Source organism: Sceloporus undulatus, chromosome 2 (genome assembly GCF_019175285.1).
Source record: "Sceloporus undulatus isolate JIND9_A2432 ecotype Alabama chromosome 2, SceUnd_v1.1, whole genome shotgun sequence".
NCBI classification, from domain to species: Eukaryota; Metazoa; Chordata; class Lepidosauria; order Squamata; family Phrynosomatidae; genus Sceloporus; species Sceloporus undulatus.
In genome coordinates, this window is record NC_056523.1 from 11,414,232 (window position 1) to 11,434,138 (window position 19,907).

The 19,907-nt window shown below is 43.2% G+C and overlaps 2 protein-coding genes across 4 annotated transcripts in view; both read right to left on the reverse strand.

Annotated features, from left to right (window-relative positions):
- Positions 1-19,907, reverse strand: part of LOC121921817 — a 194,093-nt gene that overhangs the window by 18,143 nt on the left and 156,043 nt on the right. For 2 of the 3 annotated variants that reach the window (XM_042450403.1, XM_042450404.1), the window contains exon 1: positions 2,342-5,665. The exons of the other annotated variant lie outside the window; for it this stretch is intronic. The gene's annotated coding sequence lies outside the window, so the exon portion shown is untranslated. Of the gene's footprint in view, positions 1-2,341; positions 5,666-19,907 lie in introns of those variants that run through there. 3 annotated transcript variants of the gene reach the window in all.
- Positions 5,673-10,498, reverse strand: LOC121923687 (zinc finger protein 436-like). The gene is made up of 3 exons (XM_042454365.1): positions 9,791-10,498; positions 8,646-8,775; positions 5,673-7,102 (listed from the first exon to the last, which is right to left on the reverse strand). Exons 1-3 carry the CDS (start codon positions 10,496-10,498, stop codon positions 5,673-5,675), a joined length of 2,268 nt encoding a protein of 755 aa, XP_042310299.1.

The window sequence follows — 19,907 nt, forward strand, 5'->3', positions numbered from 1 at the left end:
CATGGTTTGACTCTTCACCCTGCGACGGAAACCCAGTGGGTGACTTGGTTAAAAGTCACACTCTTTCAGCCTCAGAGGAAGACAAAGGCAACTACCACCACCCCAAACAAATCTTGCCAAGAAAACCCAAGGAGAGGGTTGTCATACAGTGGAGTCAAAGGCACAGAATGACAACAAAACCCAGAGAAAAGATTATTGAGAAGCAAGGTGATAGGGATAGGAGAGAAACTTGCAGGACAGCGGGGAACCACAACAGTTGGCCCTCCACATTTGTGCTTTTGACTTTTGTGGATTTGATTATTTGCTATTTTGATTAATAAGTCCTCTCTAGTAATTTTTAGGTCCTTCTGCACAATTCTGCCAAACATTGACCATAGAGTTGTGCTAGAGAACATAGAAAGTCTTAGAGAAAATGCTTCTCTAGGCATTTGTAGGTCCTCCAGCGTGATTCTATGATCAACCTCTGGCAAATGTTGACTATAGAGTTGCACTGGAGGACTTGGAGATTCCTAGAGAGGTGTTCTCTCAGGTAAAAAAGATTAGGTTTTTTTAATTTGTGGCAATAGTCTGTCAGCACAAAATAGTATCTTAAGACTTTGAGGAGTAAACTTTGTACTGTAACTGGATTCCCAATTAATATCATTTACTTTTATAATCTGATGCTAATTTTATTTTAGTGGTTGTATATGTATGTCTGATGATTGGTGTTTATCTGATGTCTGATCTGTTGAATAATAATAATAATAATAATAATAATAATAATAATAATAATAATAATAATAGCGTTTTCTTCCACATTCACAAAGGCCCTTCACACCTAACCCTAGAGAATGTGGAGGGACTACTGTACTTCTCAATACTGAACAGAGAAGAACTTCTTGGCAGCACCAATGGCAGGTGGCTTTCATGTCACTAAGATGGTGGATCCATGTTTTATTCCTGCTCTTAAAGGAGCTGCCCAAGGTGCTATTCCTGTTTTTGGTGTAAAGTCCAGCACCTTGGAGAACGCCATTACAACTTAGAATAAAACCTGATTCTCCACCCCACTGAAGTAGAAGCCACCAGCCATCACTGGATGGCAATATAGTCCAACTCACATATCCATGGCAGATATGCTTTTGGATTTACTGCAGATAGCAAACACTCTCAGCACTGCAGAAATAACCCAGTTTGACACCGTTTCAACTGCCATGGCTCAATGCTATAGAATTCGGGGCTTGTAGTCTTGTGAGACATTTAGCTTTCTCTGTCAGAGAGCTCTGGTGCCACAATAAACTACAAAATCCCAGGAGGAGAAATGTCAAAGAACCACCCCCACCACTATTCTCCCACCCCATTCAAAAAGGCTAGAAGTAGCATCATGGGTGATAGAGTAGAGGGGGTCTGTCCTTCTTTTTAGGTTCTTCCAGAATGGACTAAGCTCTCACCTTTTGATATTTTACTCATAAAAAGAGATGATTCCTTTTTTTGTTAAGAGTTAAGGTACAGTACTTGCACTGACCCACTGATAAGCCAACCCAGTTTTTTTCAGGTTGATTTTTGACTAAAATGTTTAGATTATAGATGAATATACAGTCAGCCCTCTATGAATTGTTTATCCACAGATTCAGCCATCTACAGCTGGAAAATATCCCCAAAAGACATAAATTCAAGAAAGCAAAGCTTGCTTTTGCTATTTTATATAAGTGACACCATCTTGTCATGTTGAAGAGGGAGCAAGCTTGTTTTCTGCTGCTCCAGAAAACAGGACCCGGAACAATGGATGCAAGCTGCAGGAAAAGAGATTCCACCTGAACATTAGGAGGAACTTCCTGACAGTAAGGGCTGTTCGACAGTGGAATGCACTCCCTTGGAGGGTGATAGAGTCTCCTTCCTTGGAGGTCTTTAAACAGAGGCTGGATGGCCATCTGTCAGGGATGCTTTGATTTGGATTTCCTGCATGGCAGGGGGTTGGACTGGATGGCCCTAGTGGTCTCTTCCAACTCTACGATTCTATGATTCTTACTACGCCACTGTATTTAACGGGACTTGAGCATCCACAGATTTTGGTATCCACAGAGGGTCCTGGAACCAAGTGCCAGTGGATACCAAGGGCCCAGTGGGAACCAAGGGGGTTCAACTGGATGGTCCTTGTGGCCTCTTCCAATTCTATGATTCTATATGTATTATTTTTGTGCTGTAGGAACCTATTCTTATTCTTTCACTGTTACTTCTTCCTCTGCTACCAAATTTTCTGTTAAAGTACCAATGCCCAGAAATACATGAACTTTGTTAACTGAGGTATACCTATATAGTTGTTTTCTACGTGTGGAGATTTTTTAATCCATATCTATTTACTTACTTTTTTTTAATAGTGAATCTTGGTTTGTGTAGTAGCTCCAACACCAGAGGATTGACCGGAATGGAATATCCACAACTTGTCGTTTAATAAGCACATCACAAAACTTAAGCTGCATTCACTTTTCTGTCAAACCGAGTGAGTCATAAGACTTCGAGAGATAAAAACAATGTGCCTTACAAAGGAGGAGGAGGAGGAAATATTAAATATATTCCAAATGTATAACAAACCAGACATGCCCATTACAGTTACTGGTCAATAGCACACCCAAGAGGACAGAGACAGAGAATACATGGAAAGCGACAGGTAGAAAAACATGTTTTCATGAGAGGGGAAAAATTAATCTAAAATCTACTACTAATCCACACACACGACCCTTCAAGCTCAGAGCATGTTGGTATGGGGGATCAAAAAGAAATAAATGTATAGAACAGCTATATTAAAAATATGGCAGATTCTGAAATTCCCCACATGGCTGCAATAGAATAGTTAATGTTTGTTGTGCTCAACAACACAGAAGGATCTGAAGCATGGTCGGGGGGGGGGGGAATCAGACTGGGTGGAGACATTGGATAGATCTTCCAAATGTCAATCACACATTTCTGGATGCTTATTTCAGGGTCAGAATTCTCCACCCTTCTTCTACTGTGTTATTAAGGTGGGATACAGACCGCCCAAAAAGGGCAGTCCGCCCACACCTTGTTTTGCTGCGCGAGGGAGCCGCAGCGGCCAAACCGCGCGGCTCCCTCACGCAGCAAAAAGAACCTGCAAAATGCGGGTTCTTTCTGCGGCACTATAAGGATGTCGCAGTGCACCAATGGCACGCTCATGAAGTCCTTATGGGAGCGTGACGTGTGGACACTAAGCATCTGTCGCGTCAAAATGGCGGCGCCCGTATATATAGGGTGCTGCCATTCTGATGCCCTCGTCACGTGCTAGGAGTGAGGCACGTATGGGTGGTGCGCCCTCGGCCAACCCCTAGCATGTGACGGGGCGCCGCAAAGGCCCGTCTAGATTGGGCCTTGAACACAGAAACACCAAATGAAATTAGTGATACTTTCAGGAACGCATACTTGATTCTCTAGTGAGCAGTATGGCAAAGGCTATCAAGGAATACAGTACTTGGCTTGTTCAAGGGTTGTCGAGGTTCTACCTTAAAATGGGAATATGTTTCCCAAACATGTATCGGCCCAGAGAAAAGGTGCAAAATTCCAATTCAGTTTCTTTTCTCTGCATGCAGGCAATACACAATTCTACATTCCAGATAAAGCTTTTCCTCCATAACACTTCAAGAATTCACCCCTTTATGTGTGAATATTTGCTAAAGGAAAGGGTCCTGAGGAAAGATCCAAGACTGTGGTTTTCAACACTCTAAAATTGAAAGCAGAGTTTGGAAAAGTCACTTTTTTGATGAGGAAATATATTGGAGGGTAAACAAATTGTCCAGGCAGCAAAATACTTCAAAATCCAAATTCCACAAAACAATGATACAAGTTGAGTCTCCCTTACCTCAAATACTTGGGAGCAGAGGTGTTTCAGAATTTAGATTTTTTATTTTTTAAGATCTGAGTATACATAATCTGAGATATCTTGGAGATGGGACCCAAGTCTAAACACAAAATTCATTTATGATTCATAATAATTTTGTGCATGAAACAAAGTTTGTGTACACTGAACCATTAGAAAGCAAAAGTGTCACTGTCTCAGCCACCCGTGAAAAAAGTGTTGGTTTTTGGAATATTTTGGATTTTCAAATTCTGAACAAGGGAGACTTGACCTGTACCTCCCTCCCCCTAACTAAACATCACAATATACATCATGTAAGCTTTTGAAGCTCCACTAGCTTCTTCACCAAGCAAACGATGTTAAAACTCCATTAATGACAAGTAAAATAACTTCTCTTTATGCTGCTGATAGAGTTTCAATTTGTCTTCAGTCCCCACATGGCTAAGAAAGGAGTGACCTTTGCCTGCATTGAGATTCCTCCAGGCCAGTGTAACTACAACACAAACAATATGTGATATGAAACATAGGCTTGTGGCTTTAACATAAACATTTTTCTTCTCCTCTATGATTTTTTAAAAATATATTTTGTTTGATGAAGACAGTGGAGCTCCAAAAGCTTACATGACGTATTTTACACTTTTTGCTCTCCTTGTAAAGGTATTGCTGTTTTGCAGATTTTGGATTTTTTTTACTATAACTCCCCAAATCTCCCAAGCAGAATGGCCACTTTCAAGCTGTGATCAAAAGGAAGGTACTTCCACTGGTCTACATTTTTTAAAACAGCTCTTTCCCCCACAACATTTCTACTATTGTAAGCACCTTTATGTGGTTCCAGTTCATAGACAAATTTCTGCAAAACTGAAGATCAATTTATCCAAATAATTAATGCAGAACTGAAGACCAGAGACTGGCCATTTTAAAATCGAGGCCCAAATCAAACGTGAGAGCTTGCCTCTTTCAGTGTGGTCTTGCACCCATACTTATAAAGCAAAAGTTGTCTTGGAGGGAAGTGTCCAACTTTAAAAGTGAAAATAGGAGATGGTTCTTACTTTTTGTGCAACTGGGCCCCCTACCCCACAATTTACTTTACTACAGGTTGAGTCTCTCTTATCTGAAATGGTGGGGACCAGAAGTATTTTAGATTTTGGAATACCTGTATTTGCATATGCATACATGATGAGTTATCTTTGATATAGGACCCATGTCTAAACATAACATTCTTTTATGTTTTGTATACACCTTCCTCCACTTAGCCTGAAGATAATTTTATACATATCCCTTTAAATGATTTTGTGCATGAAACAAAGTTTGTGTACACTGAACCATTAGAAAGCAAAGCTATCACTACCTCAGCCACCCATGTGGGCAATTTGGGATTTTGGAATATTTCAGATTTTAATTCTAGGTAAGGCAGATTCAAGTTGTAAGAGCCCCCTTCCTTTACAGAGGTAGGAATATGGGAAAGCAAACTGCTGAGGACAGCCAGTATCCATGCTTGCTGAGGGATTCCGGCAGTTGTTGGCCAAAAAAGTAATTTTTCCAAGCTTTAAGGGAGAGTTAAATCTTCCTGCTTATGTATCCCATAGGTGATTAAAAGATCATCATACCTGTGGCTTAACACCCCACAGTCTTATACCCTAGATATCTTTTTCCCATCTAGGAGAAAAAAATCTGCAGAGATATAAGCTACACAGGAGACAGAATCTTTAGCCTCACCAACCCCCTCACTCCTCTTTTGCTCCTAAAATCAGAATCTCCAACCCTCGTTACTTATGCCCAGGGGAGACCCATATTTAAAGGGGTGGCACTACCAGTTCTTCTTTTGGCCTTATGATAGCTGCTCCCCGGGGTGTAAGCTTCCTGGCTCTGCATGCGCTGGGCTATGAACAAAGCTTTCGGCATTGACTGCACGTTTTCCTCTGTGGACCTTTTTATGTTTTGTGAGGTCCGAACTAGAAATGAAACGCTTCCCACACTCAAAGCAAGCATAGGGCTTCTCCCCTGTGTGAGTTCGCTGATGTGTTATGAGGGAAGATTTCCGGTTGAAGCATTTTCCACAGTCCAAGCACTTGTGGGGTTTCTCGCCTGTGTGGATTATGTTGTGATTTAGGAGGTTAGAGCTTGTGCTGAAGCTTTTCCCACATTGGAAGCACTGGTAAAGGTTCTCTCCCGTGTGGGTCCTTCGATGGGTGATGAGAGGAGCCTTTGCGTTAAAGCTTTTCCCACACTCTGGACACGTGTAGGGCTTCTCTCCTGTGTGGGTTCTCTCATGGATGATAAGATGTGTCCTCTGGCTGAAGCTCTGCCCACAGTATGAGCATTTATACGGTCTCTCTCCCGTATGTACTCTTTTGTGCATCATCAGGTTCGTTCTGGTGCCAAAACCCTTCCCACACTCAGAGCATTCATAGGGTTTCTCTCCTGTGTGGATTCTTTTGTGTGCAATAAGAGAAGCGATCTGATTGAAGCTTCGCCCACACTCAGAGCAATGGTACGGCTTCTCCCCTGTGTGCACCCTTTTATGCCGTAGAAGCTGGGAGCTGTTGCCAAAGCTCTTCCCACACTCGGGACATTCGTATGGCTTCTCCCCCGTGTGGGTCCTTTCGTGGGTGATCAGGGACGACTTCCAGTGGAAGCTCTTGCCGCAGTCAGAGCACTTGTGTGGCTTCTCTCCCGTGTGGACAATATTGTGGTAGATCAGGTTGGAGCTAGTGGTGAAGCACTTTCCACACTCGGAGCACACGTAGGGTTTTTTCCCCGAGTGGGTCCCCTTGTGCTTCAGAAGGGAAGCTTTTGTACCGAAGCTTTTGCCACACTCAGAGCATGGATAAGGTTTAGCCGCAGCCAAAGTCCCCTGCTGTGAAGCAAGAGGCGCACCATTCTTGAAAGTCTTCCCACAACGGGGGCAGATGTAAAACTCATCTTCTGTTTGTGTTTTCTGATTTGCAGGAAGGTCGAAGATGTCACAGAGGTGTCCGCATTCTGTGCAAGTCTTTTTGGACTTACACTGGTGTATCTCTTTGTTCACAATGCTTTCAGAGCTTTCTTCAGAAAGCAAGACCCTTTCTGCTTCTTTCGGGGGTTCACTTTCTTGGAGGACTTGTCGTTCTGGCTGATTTTCAGATGCTGCCTCTTCCGCCCCATGAAATGAGAAGGGGTTTTCTTTAGCTCTTCCCAGTGATGTCTCCTTAAGTTCCACTGTCTTGGATCTTTTGAGACAAAGATTTCCCTCTTCTTTTGTCTTCATCTGATCATCTCCTGGTAGGATGAAGTAAAACACTTAGTCAGAATTTAGGAAAGTTACTTTTGGAGACACTAAGGTTTAATCTGTAGGGCAAAAATAAAGCAGTTTCTTTTAAGTGCTGTGGCTCAATGTCATGCAATTCTGGGATTTGTAGTTTTGTGAGATATTTAGCCCTCTCTGTCAGAGAGCTCTGGTGCCACTACAAACTACAAATCCAAAGATTCCATAGCATTGATCCACAGCAGTTAAAGCGGTGCATCAATTCGCAGTGCAGATTAAACCTAAAACTCCCAGAATCTCTCAGCCATCATGACCATTGGTTGTCTCATATAGGTTCTCTATTATAATAGGCAGTTTGGACAACTCACTTTTGTGGGAGCTTAAAACTCACAGAATCCTCAAGTCAGAAATGAGGGCCATGTTCACAAGAATAAATTTCTCAGGCTCTGCCCAGTGCAACACAACTATACTGTGCTGCATTTAACAACTTGATTGTTAAAAACCTGGTTCCCATAAGAGACTTTTCCTGATATTTAATTCCAAGGCCATATGGAATCCAATGCAAGGAAATATCAGAGTTCTCCTTCACCAGTCTGCTTAGTTTCCATGTGAGCTGCCAAAGATGAAAGTCCTTTCTTGTATAACCTTGGCTGCATCCACACTACAGAAATAATCTGGTTTGAGACCACTTTAACTGTCCTTGCTCAATGCTACAATTCCCAGAATAATATAGCATTGAGCCAGAGCAGTTAAAGTAGTGTCAAACTGGATTATTTCTGTAGTGCAGATGAGGCACAAGACAAACACAAAATGGGGGTTTAAACTGGAAAAAACACCGCAAAAGTGGGTCGATTTCCACACAACGTCATTGCTAAACTAACGTTTAACTTGAACAGAAAGTGGATAAAAGCCGCTCCTTTTCACTTTCGGAACACAAGTTTAACAACTGCATGTGAAAATCAACCCACATTTGTGGGGTTTTTCTACCTTTTAAATCCCATTTTCTCCATGTGATACACTCCTAGGTTGCTTATCTGTAGCCTGATCTGTATCACAGTGTTGACTATAATTAAAGTGGTGAATGGCCAAATAAACCACTTGTGTTTATTGTGTTTATTGTGTTTATTGGGAGGATGGTGGCAACCCAGTAGTTGGAGTACAACTCCCATCAAGCCTCTGTGAGGAGGGCCAGTGGTCAGGGATAATGGGGGTTGTAGCTCAACAATGCCCAGATTTTCCCCTCTCTGTCCTTATAGTTCAGAATGCTCCAAGGCCATCAAGTACTGAATTTTGTGTGATTGTTATAACAATTGTTGCTGTTACTTGGTGTTTTTTTAAAAGATGCATTACAGTAAATGATATCCTTGGGATCTCTGAATGCTGCTGACATTTGTGTAGGTCTAAACCAAAGGTGGAAATTGTGTGGCCCTTCAGATGCCACTGGACTGCGACTCCCTGCATCCCTAACCAACATAGCCAATGGTGAGGAATTATGGGAGTTGGAGTCTAGCACTATCTGGAAGGCCCTATGAGTTCCACTGCTGCCCTAACACATACCCAACAAGATGGCCTCTCTATCACTTCCTTTCTTGGCATCAGCAGCCAACTGCAGCTTCACCCTGGCATCTGACGGGACTTGTTCCAGCATGGGCAAATTAGCAGCTAAGTCTTTCAAAGGTCCTGGTATCTGAAACAGAAATGGGAGATATCATTTTAAAACACAAAGTGAACTTCAAGAGAAGGAAGGTTAGAGATCCTAGTGAAGCTGGACCCGTTACACATCACCACCCAAGGATGCATCTACGCCATAGAAATAATGCAGTTTGACACCCATTTTAACTGCCATGACTCCATTTTACAGAATCCTAGGATCTGTAGACTCTGTAAAACTACAAATCCCAGGATTCTGTACGCTGAATCTACAGCACTTAAAGTAGTGTCAAGCCATGAACATAAGAAGCAGCTCAGAAACAGTCTTTCCCTGGATAGGTCAGGAACAAAACCCAAAGCTTTATAATCAGAGCTTAAATTTTACGTTTGGGCTACAAATCCCAGAATCCCCCATAAAACTCTAGGATTTGTCATCTAAACATTAACATTTCCAACCTGTGCTCCTTGAGAGGTGCAAAGCAATTCTGACACAGACTTTTGATGCATATATTATGCAGGAGAAGGCTGTTTTGAATATAGTGTGCTATGCTTTTATATTTTTATTATGTTTTACTGGAGAAGAGGGACTAATTGGTTTTAACCTTGTGCTTTAAAAAAATACTAATTTGTTTCACTGTTTGTTTAACTTTTGTAAAATAAGATTTCAACTGGGTTTCATTCTATATTTCTGTGAGATGCTTTGAGTCCCTTGCTGGCAGAAAGCCAGGGTATAAATTAAATTAATTAAATGAATGAATGAATGAAGAAATTCCAAGGAAGCTGGCCGCTTTCACTGGCTCTTTGAGACTAGGACATGGAGCAGTGGGTGCAAACTACATGAAAAAGAGATTCCACCTCAACATTAGGAAGAAATTCCTGACATTAAGAGCTGACTGACAGTGGAATATGCTGCCTTGGAGGGTGGTGGAGTCTCCTTCTTTGGAGGTCTATAAACAGAGGCCAGATGGCCATCTGCCAGGAATGCTTTGGTTGTGGATGGTCCTTGGGGTCTCTTCCAACTCTAAGATTCTATGATTCTATGAAAGGCTTGCCTGGCTTCCCTTAGCCTCTGGCTTTCTGGTTAAGAAATCTTCCGCCAGCACCACAGCTTCCAAACAGGTCTCTGGACAGCTCTCCTGGACCCAGATCTGGATCTCCTGGGGCAGGATGGTCAGGAACTGCTCCAGGATCAGCAGCTCCAGGATCTGCTCCTTTGTGCGCTTCTCCGGCTTCAACCACCGATGGCAAAGCTCCCAGAGCTGGCTGAAGGTCTCTCGGGGACCCTGGGCTTCCTGGTAGCAGAAGCACCGGAACTGTTGGCGCCGTGTCTCCAACTGAAGGGCGTCCTCATCCGGAACCTCTTCTTTCACCTCCATAGGAAAGTCTGGACTTTCGTGGGCCTTGGGGGTTTTGTCCGAGGGACCTGCCACAGTCTGGGTGGCATAGTCTTTTCGAGGCCAGTGGCACAACTCAGCTACTTTTTTGGAGGACACTGGGACTTCTGGAGTACTAGGCCCTGGCTGAGGTGGTACATTTTTCCATTTTGAATAAGGGGATTGCGGGACGTTCAGGAACTCTGACCACTGGATGTCCCAGCCTTGTTGCATTCCCTCTTCCAATTCCTGTTTGATGGGCTGGGGAGTTGGTTTAGTCACAAATTTTGCAACGGTGGTCTCCTCTTGGACAAGAATGTGGCTTCCTCCTACCTCCTCCAGTCTCTCTCCTCGTTCATTAGATCCAGCTAGGCCTTGTTCCTCCATTTTTTTAATTCTTGGATACAGCTCTGGAAAAGAGAGTCAGCATTACTATAAAGGATAAAATGCAATTGTTCTGGGTTAATATTATTCACCATACAATTATAATAGACCATTGTAGAAAAGTGGGAAACCTTTTAGTTTCTCAAAAAGAACACATTTCTTCAGCACAATCTTCTGACGGTCTGGCGAAAATGTGTAGGTAGACCAGAGCTGAAAATACGTAGGGCAAATCTGGTCTGTCTCTCTCGTTTTCTCTCTTTCTGACCCCACCTCTGTGTTTCATTCTCTCACACACACACATATACTGTACACATACAGATTGAGTCTCCCTTATCTGAAACGTTTGGGACTAGACATGTTTGGGATTTTGAAGTTTTGGGGATTTTGTAATAGTTTTATAGGCAGAATGAGCTATCTTGGGGATGGGACCCAAGTCTAAACATGAGATTCATTAATAATTTATATACACTTTATAAACATATCCTGGAGGTAATTTTATACACAATAGTTTTAATAATGTTGTGCATGAAACAAATACTGTGTGAACTGAATCATCAGAAAGCAAAGGTGTCACTATTTCAGCCACCCATGTGGACAATTTTGGATTTTGGACTATTTCAGAATCCCAGATAAAGAAGATAGGAAATCAGGGAAAACGATCCCAGTCTTGCCATCTGCCTGGTACTCTAGGATTTTTTAATGTACAAAGTGATCTGTCCTGAACTCCTCATTTCCCAGTTTTTGATCTTTCCAAAATCCTTGCAAGGTGGACTAGGCTGAAAGAGGATGTCTGTGGTTGCTTCTCAACCTTCATGACTGAAAAGGAGTTAGGAAAACCCAGGGCATTGTTCAAACCTCCACTGCAAGTGAAAGAGTTCCATGCTTCCTTGTCTTTGGAGAAAAGCCACAACTCTATGGCTGAGCACATGTTTTTGACATGCAGGAAGTGCCAGGATCTAATTGTGGCATTTCCAGGGAGGGCTGAGACTCATTCGGAAAGCTAGAGAGCTGCTACCAACCCATGAAGATAAAAATACTGAGTTCATGGAACCAATGGTCTGACTCAGTACTAAAGCAGCACTAGGGATGTAGTTGTGTGGGGGAGGAATGAGGGTATTGAGGAGAATTTCACCCTTCCCCAATGCAATTTTCCCTCAGTTTGCAAACTTCTAGCGGAGAATGTAAAGATATAGCTGTGTTAGTCTATAGCGGGGTAGGCAAGCTTTTTGAGCCGGGGGCCGGATTGCTGTCCCTCAGACAACTGGGGGGCCAAAGCCAAAAATTAAATAATTAAATATTTTTTGTAAAAATTAATTAAATAAATAAACCAGGACAAATGTAGGACAAAATTTTCAAATGGAGGACACTTTTTTATAAAAAATGGAGGACATGCAAAAAAAATTGCTGATTTTTAAAAAATGTTAATATAAATGCATGTTTCAGAGGCTTCTATAGACAATTGCCCCCCTTGCCCGCCGCTTGCCCCCCCCCTTGCCCGCCTCCTCCTGATAGGCCAAAGGCCCCACGCCCTCACACGAGAGGCCAAAGGCTCCGGCGGCAATCGGCGGCAGGACCAGGCGGGGGCCAGTCCCAAGGCCTTGCCGGGCCGGATCCGGCCTGCGGGCCGCAGGTTGCCTACCCCTGGTCTATAGAATCAGTATGCTGAGAGATCTTGTACTGTAGCATCTTTGAGACTAGCTGAAAGAAAGAAGTTGGCAGCATGAGCTTTCGTAGACTTAAGTCTACTTCTTCAGATTCCAAATGCATCTGAGGGAAGTAGACTTAAGTGTAGGAAAATTCATGCTGTCAACTTCTTTCTTTCAGTTAGTCTCAAAAGTATTACAAGTTCTCTTTACATACTGATTCTAGTGGAGAGGAAGACATTGAAAAGTGTTCACAATTAGAACTTGGCTATTTGCTGCGTTCACATTCCCTGGGCCACTTTTCCTGACCCTTTTCTTTGGATGCCTAAATGGTACAGTTGGCCCTCTGTATCCACTGATTTTTTAATCAACAGTCATCCACAGCTTGAGAAAATAAAAAAAATTCAATAAGCCAACCTCAACTTTGCCATTTTATATAAGGGACACTATTTTACTCTGCCACTGTATTGAATGGACTTGAGCATCCACAGATTTTGGTCTCCATGGGACGGGGGTGGTGGTGGAACCAAACCCAAGCGGATACTCAGGGCCCACTGTATTTCTAAATGCTCAAGTGAAGTGCTAGGTTAGTGTGATTTTAGAAATTGGGAACAGAGGAAAAATGCCATCTGGGGAGAGAATTTTAATTTGGGGTGTGTGTGTGTGTGCATGTGTGTCAGGGTGCAAGTTGACAGGCAACCTGAAGGCACATACACACCTACAATTAATAAGCTTGCAATACCCTGAAGGCCAACATGGGTAATGGTTTGAGCATTGGACTACAACTGTGGAAATCAGGTTCAATTCCCTGTTTGGCCATGGAAGCCCACTGGACAAGTCACATATTCTCACGCCCCAAAAAACTCCATGCTAGGGTCACCATAAGCCAGAAAGAACTTGAAGACACACAACAATAAACCCTGAAGGCAATAGATCCCATCTGATCTCAGAAACTAAGCAGGGTCAAGCCTGGCTAATGTACACACGAGGGACTACCAAGGAATGCCAAGTGCTTTTGGCTATATCCAAAGGAAGGCAATGTCAAACCAACTCCAAATCTTTCCTAAGAAAACCCTACGAACCTTATCACATTATTAAACAAACCCGGCAGGCAAATTCATTTTTTTCTTCTTCTCTCTCCTCTTTCAGTCTCTTCTGGTTGTAAAACCATCGGAGAGGGTTGTAAAAGTGTCCCATTTGCCAAGCTAAAATAATCCGTTTGGCAAAGCTTACAATTTTACAATGCTCTCCCACACTTTTACGACCTGGAGAGAATGAGAGTCATGGGGAGGGAGAAAAAGTGTCATTTCGTTTGCCTGTCAGGTTTGTTTAATAATGAGATAAGGCTCTGGGAAATTCATAGGGTTGACAGGCTATAAACACTCAATGCCGTAAACCTTGTACTTACATCTGTGGGCAGCTCCTTGTACCTTCCTTCTCTAACCAGTACTGAGCTAGGTATCGAAACTCTGTCCCGACATGCCACATGTGCTTTTAATACCTGAAAAGCAAAAGAAGGATTTGAGCTGGTGCTAGGGTTGTCAGAATGAAAACTAGAAAGTGCTTCTGTGCCTTCAAAAGATTGTACAAAAGAGAACATTTCAGCAGATGTTGTATGTCACTTGAGCACACACAAGTACAACTTGCCAAAATCCCCTTTTTTACACAACCATTAAAATCCCAGGAGCTCCCTCCAGCTTTCAATCTGGCACCCTAGCTGGTGCTAGAGTTGAAAGGATAGGCATAACTGAAAATGCACTTGTCAAAATTCAAAAACAGCCCGTACAACTATTAAAAGTTGAACCCTCCTCTTCTGTTTTGTTCCAGTTGGCGATCAGGGATATTTGTACAAAGCATTTCCCTGCACTATTTTGGGCTTGCAGAGCCTCCAATATTTTGCAAACAAAAACCGGGACTCATGTGGTTAACCAACATTAGAGCATGGTCAAGATGGCAAAAATACTAACAAAGAAGGACATACAAGCTAGCAGAGGCTGCAGCAGTTTGCTTTTCCCTGAGCTAACTGGGACGGTCAAGACTCTTTTTTTTGGTGCATCTACACTGTAGAAATTATGTAGTTAGACACCACTTTCATTGCCATGGCTCCATCCTACAAAATCCTGGGATTTGTAGTTTGGTGAGGCACCAACACACTTTGGCAGAGAAGGCTAAAGACCTTGCAAAACCACAAATCCCAGGATTCCATAAGATGGAGCTGCAGCACTAAAAGTGGTGCCGAACTGCATTTTTTCTTTCTTTTATTCCAAATATATTTTTAACAGAGCAAAGCAGCAACAGCAACAGTAACAAAAACTACACACTAAAACAAGACAAACAACTATAGACACATAAAAATAATAAAATGACTTCCAACATCTATTTGTTGGCTAGTAATAATAATATACAATAACTTTGCCCTAAAAAAGTGGAAGATTTAAATCCATTTCCACAGTATTATCCAAGTTATATTCTCAGTTAACTTCACATTACTTTACATGTCATTGGGTCTTGATAATAACTCCTTATCAAGACCCCAGGTAGGTTTATATGTTATTATTCTAACGCCTGTGTTTCTACAACTGCTCCACTTAACTTTAGACAGTCAAACATAACTACCCAGTCTTTCCTAAATTCCCCTAATGGCTCTGTTTCTGATCAACTGAGTTAACTTATCAATTTCTGTAAAATCATACAACTTCCAAATCCATTCAGGCGTGTCCCTTTTCTTGCATAGATTAGTCTAGCAGTGGCCAGCTACGTTGTTTCTACAATGTAGATCAGTGACTCCCAAACTTTGGTCCTCCACCTAGCCTGACCAACATTCAGGAATTCTGGGACCTGAAGTCCAAACAAATCTGGAGGACCAATATTTGGAAGATTTGGAGGACACTGTAGATCAGCGGTTCCCAACCTGTGGATGGCAACTGCTTTGGGGGAGGGTCGAATGACCCTTTCACAGGGGTCCCTAAGACCATTGGAAAACACATATTTCCGATGGTCTTAGGAACCAATTTTATGGTTGGGGTTCACCACAACATGAGGAACTGTATTAAAGAGCCGCGGCATTAGGAAGGTTGAGAACCACTGTTGTGGATGGATCCATCCCCTCTTCTCCGTTGCATGCAAACTGCTTCTGCACTTGGAGCTCAGTTTGCAGCAAATGAAGACAGCTGAGGACAAAGGGGGAAGGTGGGAGGAGGCGAGAAAAAACTGGGACACTTTAAAAGCAACTCAAAAAATGGGATGGCAGAGGAGCAATCTTGCCAAATTGGTCCAGCTGGAGGGACTGGGCTTGGGAAGAAGAGTTAGTGGTGGAGCTCAATGGTTGCATGGGATGATGCATTGCAAGGGTGTTTTTTCTGTTTCATTTGCCTCCTTGCAAAGCCCCAACCCTCCACCTTCTCATCCTTTGTGCTGCTCCTGTTTCCATTTGTCTCTCTCTTCTCTATAAGCTGTCCTTCCACAATCGAACCCACCTCTCCTTTCTCCACTTACTCTTCCAGAGATGCTTCAGCCTTGGCTAGTCTGAAATCTCAAATGCACCAAAAAATGGACCAAAATGCATCCAAAAGGCTCTTGCATTTTCCCAGCCAGGAGGAGGAACCGGAAAGGAGATGCATTTCCAAATTGAAAGGAATTCCTCCTCTGGCTCTGTCTAGGAGGGAGAGCTCTGTACCTTTAACCCTTTCCCTTGCTGGTAGGGAAAAACTCATCCAAGGTCAGAATCAGAGAATCCCTAGCAGTTTATCACACTGGGGCTGATTTCGACATTAAGGAGAGATTAAAGCATATTTAAAGTGTCCCGCAAATGAAGCGAAAATAGCGAGTAATTGTGCAAATGATTATCACATGCAGTTTGTGATACCGGAAATGCATTGACACTGAAATCCCGAAACTGAAAAGATGTGCATTAATGCTTCTTTGTAACTACTTTCATGGCAGGTTTTGTGTGATGGTGTGTGAAATCGTTTTGCCTAATTATGCAGTTTTTCCGGGATATTCAAGGGACAAACTCCTAATCTCCTTTGTATGATAAACGATCTAGAGTTGGAAGGGACCCCAAGGGGCTGTCCAGTTTAAAGTTCTGCCATGCAGGAACTCACAATCAAAGTACTTCCAGCCTCTGTTTAAAGACCTCCAAAGAAGGAGACTCCACCACTCTCTGAGGGAGTGGGTTCCACTGTTGAACAGCTCTTTCCATCAGGAAGTTCTTCCTAAGGTTTAAGCGGAATGGCTTTTCCTGTAGCTTGCATTCCATTGCCCCATGTCTTATTCTCTGGAGCAGCAGAAAACAAGCTCGCTCCATCTTCTGTGTTCTCCCTTTAGATACTTAAACAGGGCTATCATATCACCTCTTAACCATCTCTTCTCTAGGTTAAACATACCCAGCTTCCTAAGTCTCTCCTTACAGGGCATGGTTTCCAGACCCTTCACCATTTTAGTCACCCTCCTTTGGACATGTTCCAATTTGTCAACATTAGGCTTGCCATATCCTGCCTGGGGGTGGGACTTTCCCGGTATGGGACAGGTCCGCACGGTCCTGCCCCGGTTTGCCCCCGCCCCCAGGCTGAGGGGAGGGATTCCTTCCCCGCTTGTGCTCCGCCGGCGAGGACGGGGCCCAGGGGGGGGAAGGAAAGCCTCCCCTCAGCGAGGCTCCTTTTCAAATGTAGGGCACAAAAAACTCCTACATTTGAAAAATTTGTCCTACATTTGTCCCAGTTTGGAGGTCCTGACTTATGGCAACCCTAGTCAACATCCTTTTTGAATTGTGGTGCCCAGAACTGGACACAGAATTATTCCAGGTGAGGGCTGACAAAAGCAGAATACAGTGGCACTGTTACTTCCCTCGATCTAGACACTATAGTTATATTGACGCAGCCTAGAATCGCATTGGCCTTTTTTGCTGCCGCATCACACTGTTGACTCATGTTCAATTTGTGGTCTACTAGGACTCCTAGATCCCTTTCACATGTCAAGCCAGGTGTCCCCCATCCTATACCAGAAAATTAGAAGAGACCCCAAGGGCCATACAATCCAGCCCCCAGCCATACAGGAATGCACAAATCAGCAGGCATGCACATTCCCCCCCCCCCCCCCCCGCCTATGTGTAGTATCTTTTATCTCTGTTGAAATTTATCTTGCTAGCTTTGGCCTCACTGTCTAATCTCTTATTGTTTTGTGCCTTCAAGTTGTTTCCAATTAATCGTGACCCTATTATAGGATCTTCTTGGCAAGGTTGGTTCAGAGAGGGTTTATCATTGTGTGTCACCCAGTGGATTTCATGGCAGAGCAGGGAATCGAATCCTGGTCTCCAGAGTCATAGTCCAACACTCAAACCACTGTGCCACTCAAGCTGTGGATGGATGGATGGATGGATGGATGGATTTTGGCTCCAGTGGCCCCTCAAAGCAAAGAGAAACATATAAAACTGCAATAAAAGCAAAGACGTGGAAGAGAAAGGAGAGGCCCCAGTTTTTTTTAATTAAATGTAAAAAAATATTATTATAATTATTAATTTTTTTTATTTGAAAACATTCAGTCTTACCAATATCTCACTTTAACCACATGAAACAATCTATCCAAATAAAAATGTTCGTTTGTTCAAAATCTTAAATCTCTGAAAATTCTTCACCGATTGCTTTGAAATTTTGACACAACATTCTATTCGCATACAATCATGTTTTTATATACCTAATATGTTTTTATATATAGATGTCACACCTGTGACAGGTAAAAATGTTTTTTTAAAAAACACTGCCATCTGCTGGACATAACAGCAACACACCCCAGTGGCTATGCCATGTCAGTTAAAGAGATTGCAATTCCCAGTTCGATTGGTATTTGCAATCACCATCAACAAAGCTCAGGGCCAATCTTTAGAATTGTGCGGTTTAGATCTAGACACGGATTGCTTCTCACATGGATAGGGTTGCCATACGTCTGGACCTCGAAACCGGGAAAAAATCTAGGACAAAATTTTCAAATGTAGGATGCATTTTTGGTGTGTCCTACATTTGAATAGGAGCATCGCTGAGGGGAGGTTTTCCCTTGCCGCTTGGGCCCCGGGCCTCGCCGCGATTGTGGCGGGGAGCAGAGCCCAGGCGGCGAGGGAATCCTCCTCTGAGGGAGGCTTTCCCTCGCCGCCTGGACCTCGCCGCGATTGCGGCGGGGAGCGGAGCCCAGGCAGGGAGGGAATCCTCCTCTGAGGGAGGCTTTCCCTCGCCGCCCGGCCCTGGGCCTCGCCGCAATCGCAGCAGGGAGCAGAGCCCAAGCGGTGAGGGAAAGCCTCCCTCAGCTTGCCATATCCTGCCCGGGGGCGGGGGCAAACCGGGGCGGGACCGTGCGGACCCGCCCCAAACCGGGAAAGTCCCGCCCCCAGGCGTGATATGGCAAGCCTACACATGGACAATTATATGTTGTGTGTTGTAGAGTCAGCAGGCTAGACAACCTCTATATCTACACAGCCAATGGAACATCAAAAAATATTGTATACCCACAAGCATTGTGAAATCAAATATTTTAGAAACGTGTGCTTTCTCTTTTCTTTCTTTTCCATTTAACCAGACTGAGACACAGCAACGCATGGCCAGGTACAGCCAGTGTACATATAAATGCATTTCAGTTGTTCATATGATATTGTAATTTAAGGATATACTTTTTATTTTGTTGGTAACACAACTATTACTATTGATACCAAAATATATTCAGTAGTATACGGAAATTACAATTTACAAGTAATCTTTGTACAAAAAACATTACTAAGGATGCTGTATGGTGCAGTATAGGAGGAGGTCAATGGGGCACCATTGCATGGTACCATGAGTTATTGCTAGGTTGGCCATACGTACCTTTTTAAATTGGGCAATAGCAAACCCCTGTAGCCAAGGGTCTTTCTAGGTTTTTTTTTTATATAGCTCAGTTTATTGGGTTGGCTACAAGGACCCTTGAAATCGTTTCCCTTATGTATACCAAGAGAAAAGGGATTAAAGGAATATTGCAGAGGCAGAATTCTCTGAATGAAGCATTTCTTTTATTAAGGGGGATATCACACAACAATCTACGTTCACTCACATATACATGCCAGGACTAAGGAAATCAGGAGTTATCTTGGAATAGTTGGAGGCTGAGCTAATGGTGATACTTAAACAAGATGTGGCTTAACTCCAGATCTAATTGCGAGAGGGATTGTGTTGGATACGGCTGTTCAGGTGAGTGGAGGGAGGAATGGATATACCAGGACCGATCAGAGTTGCACATTAAACTCAGTTTACAGCCACTCAAGTAAGCTGAGGACAAAGAGGAAAGGTGGGAGGAGGGCTGCTACCGTACTGAAGAAATAATCCAGGTTTGCTATTGACATCCTCTGAAGTTGAGAATGTGACTTGCTCAGGTCACCCAGTGGGTTTACGTGGCCGAGCCAGGATTCGAACTCTAGTCTCCAGAGTCCCAAGGTTCAAACCACTATAATAGAGGTATACTGCTTCAACAACAGCAAGTTTTGCACTGCCATTTTGCAACAGCAGCCACCAATTCTGTGTTCATCATAACCAACATGTGGGCCAACAGCGGTCTATGTAACAACCTGTCCCATTTTGTGGTTGCTGCAGCTGCTCTTACTTATTAAGATGTTTCTCCTAATCTTCAGCCCAAATCTATACCGCTATAGTCTGATAGCTGGCTAGGGGACTTTTGGGAATTGCAGTCAAGATGACTTTTTTCAAGATGATCCTCTCCTTCTTCACTCCGAAGAGTTCAAGATGGCATACCCA

Excerpts from the sequence above, each read along its gene's own strand:
- LOC121923687 (XM_042454365.1), bottom strand. The coding sequence starts at position 10,498 with ATGGAGGAACAAGGCCTAGCTGGATCTAATGAACGAGGAGAGAGACTG. Across the intron at positions 8,776-9,790 it reads CAGAGGCTAAGGGAAGCCAG|ATACCAGGACCTTTGAAAGA; the intron begins GCAAGCCTTTCA and ends TTTCTGTTTCAG. Across the intron at positions 7,103-8,645 it reads TAGAGAGGCCATCTTGTTGG|GAGATGATCAGATGAAGACA; the intron begins GTATGTGTTAGG and ends TCATCCTACCAG.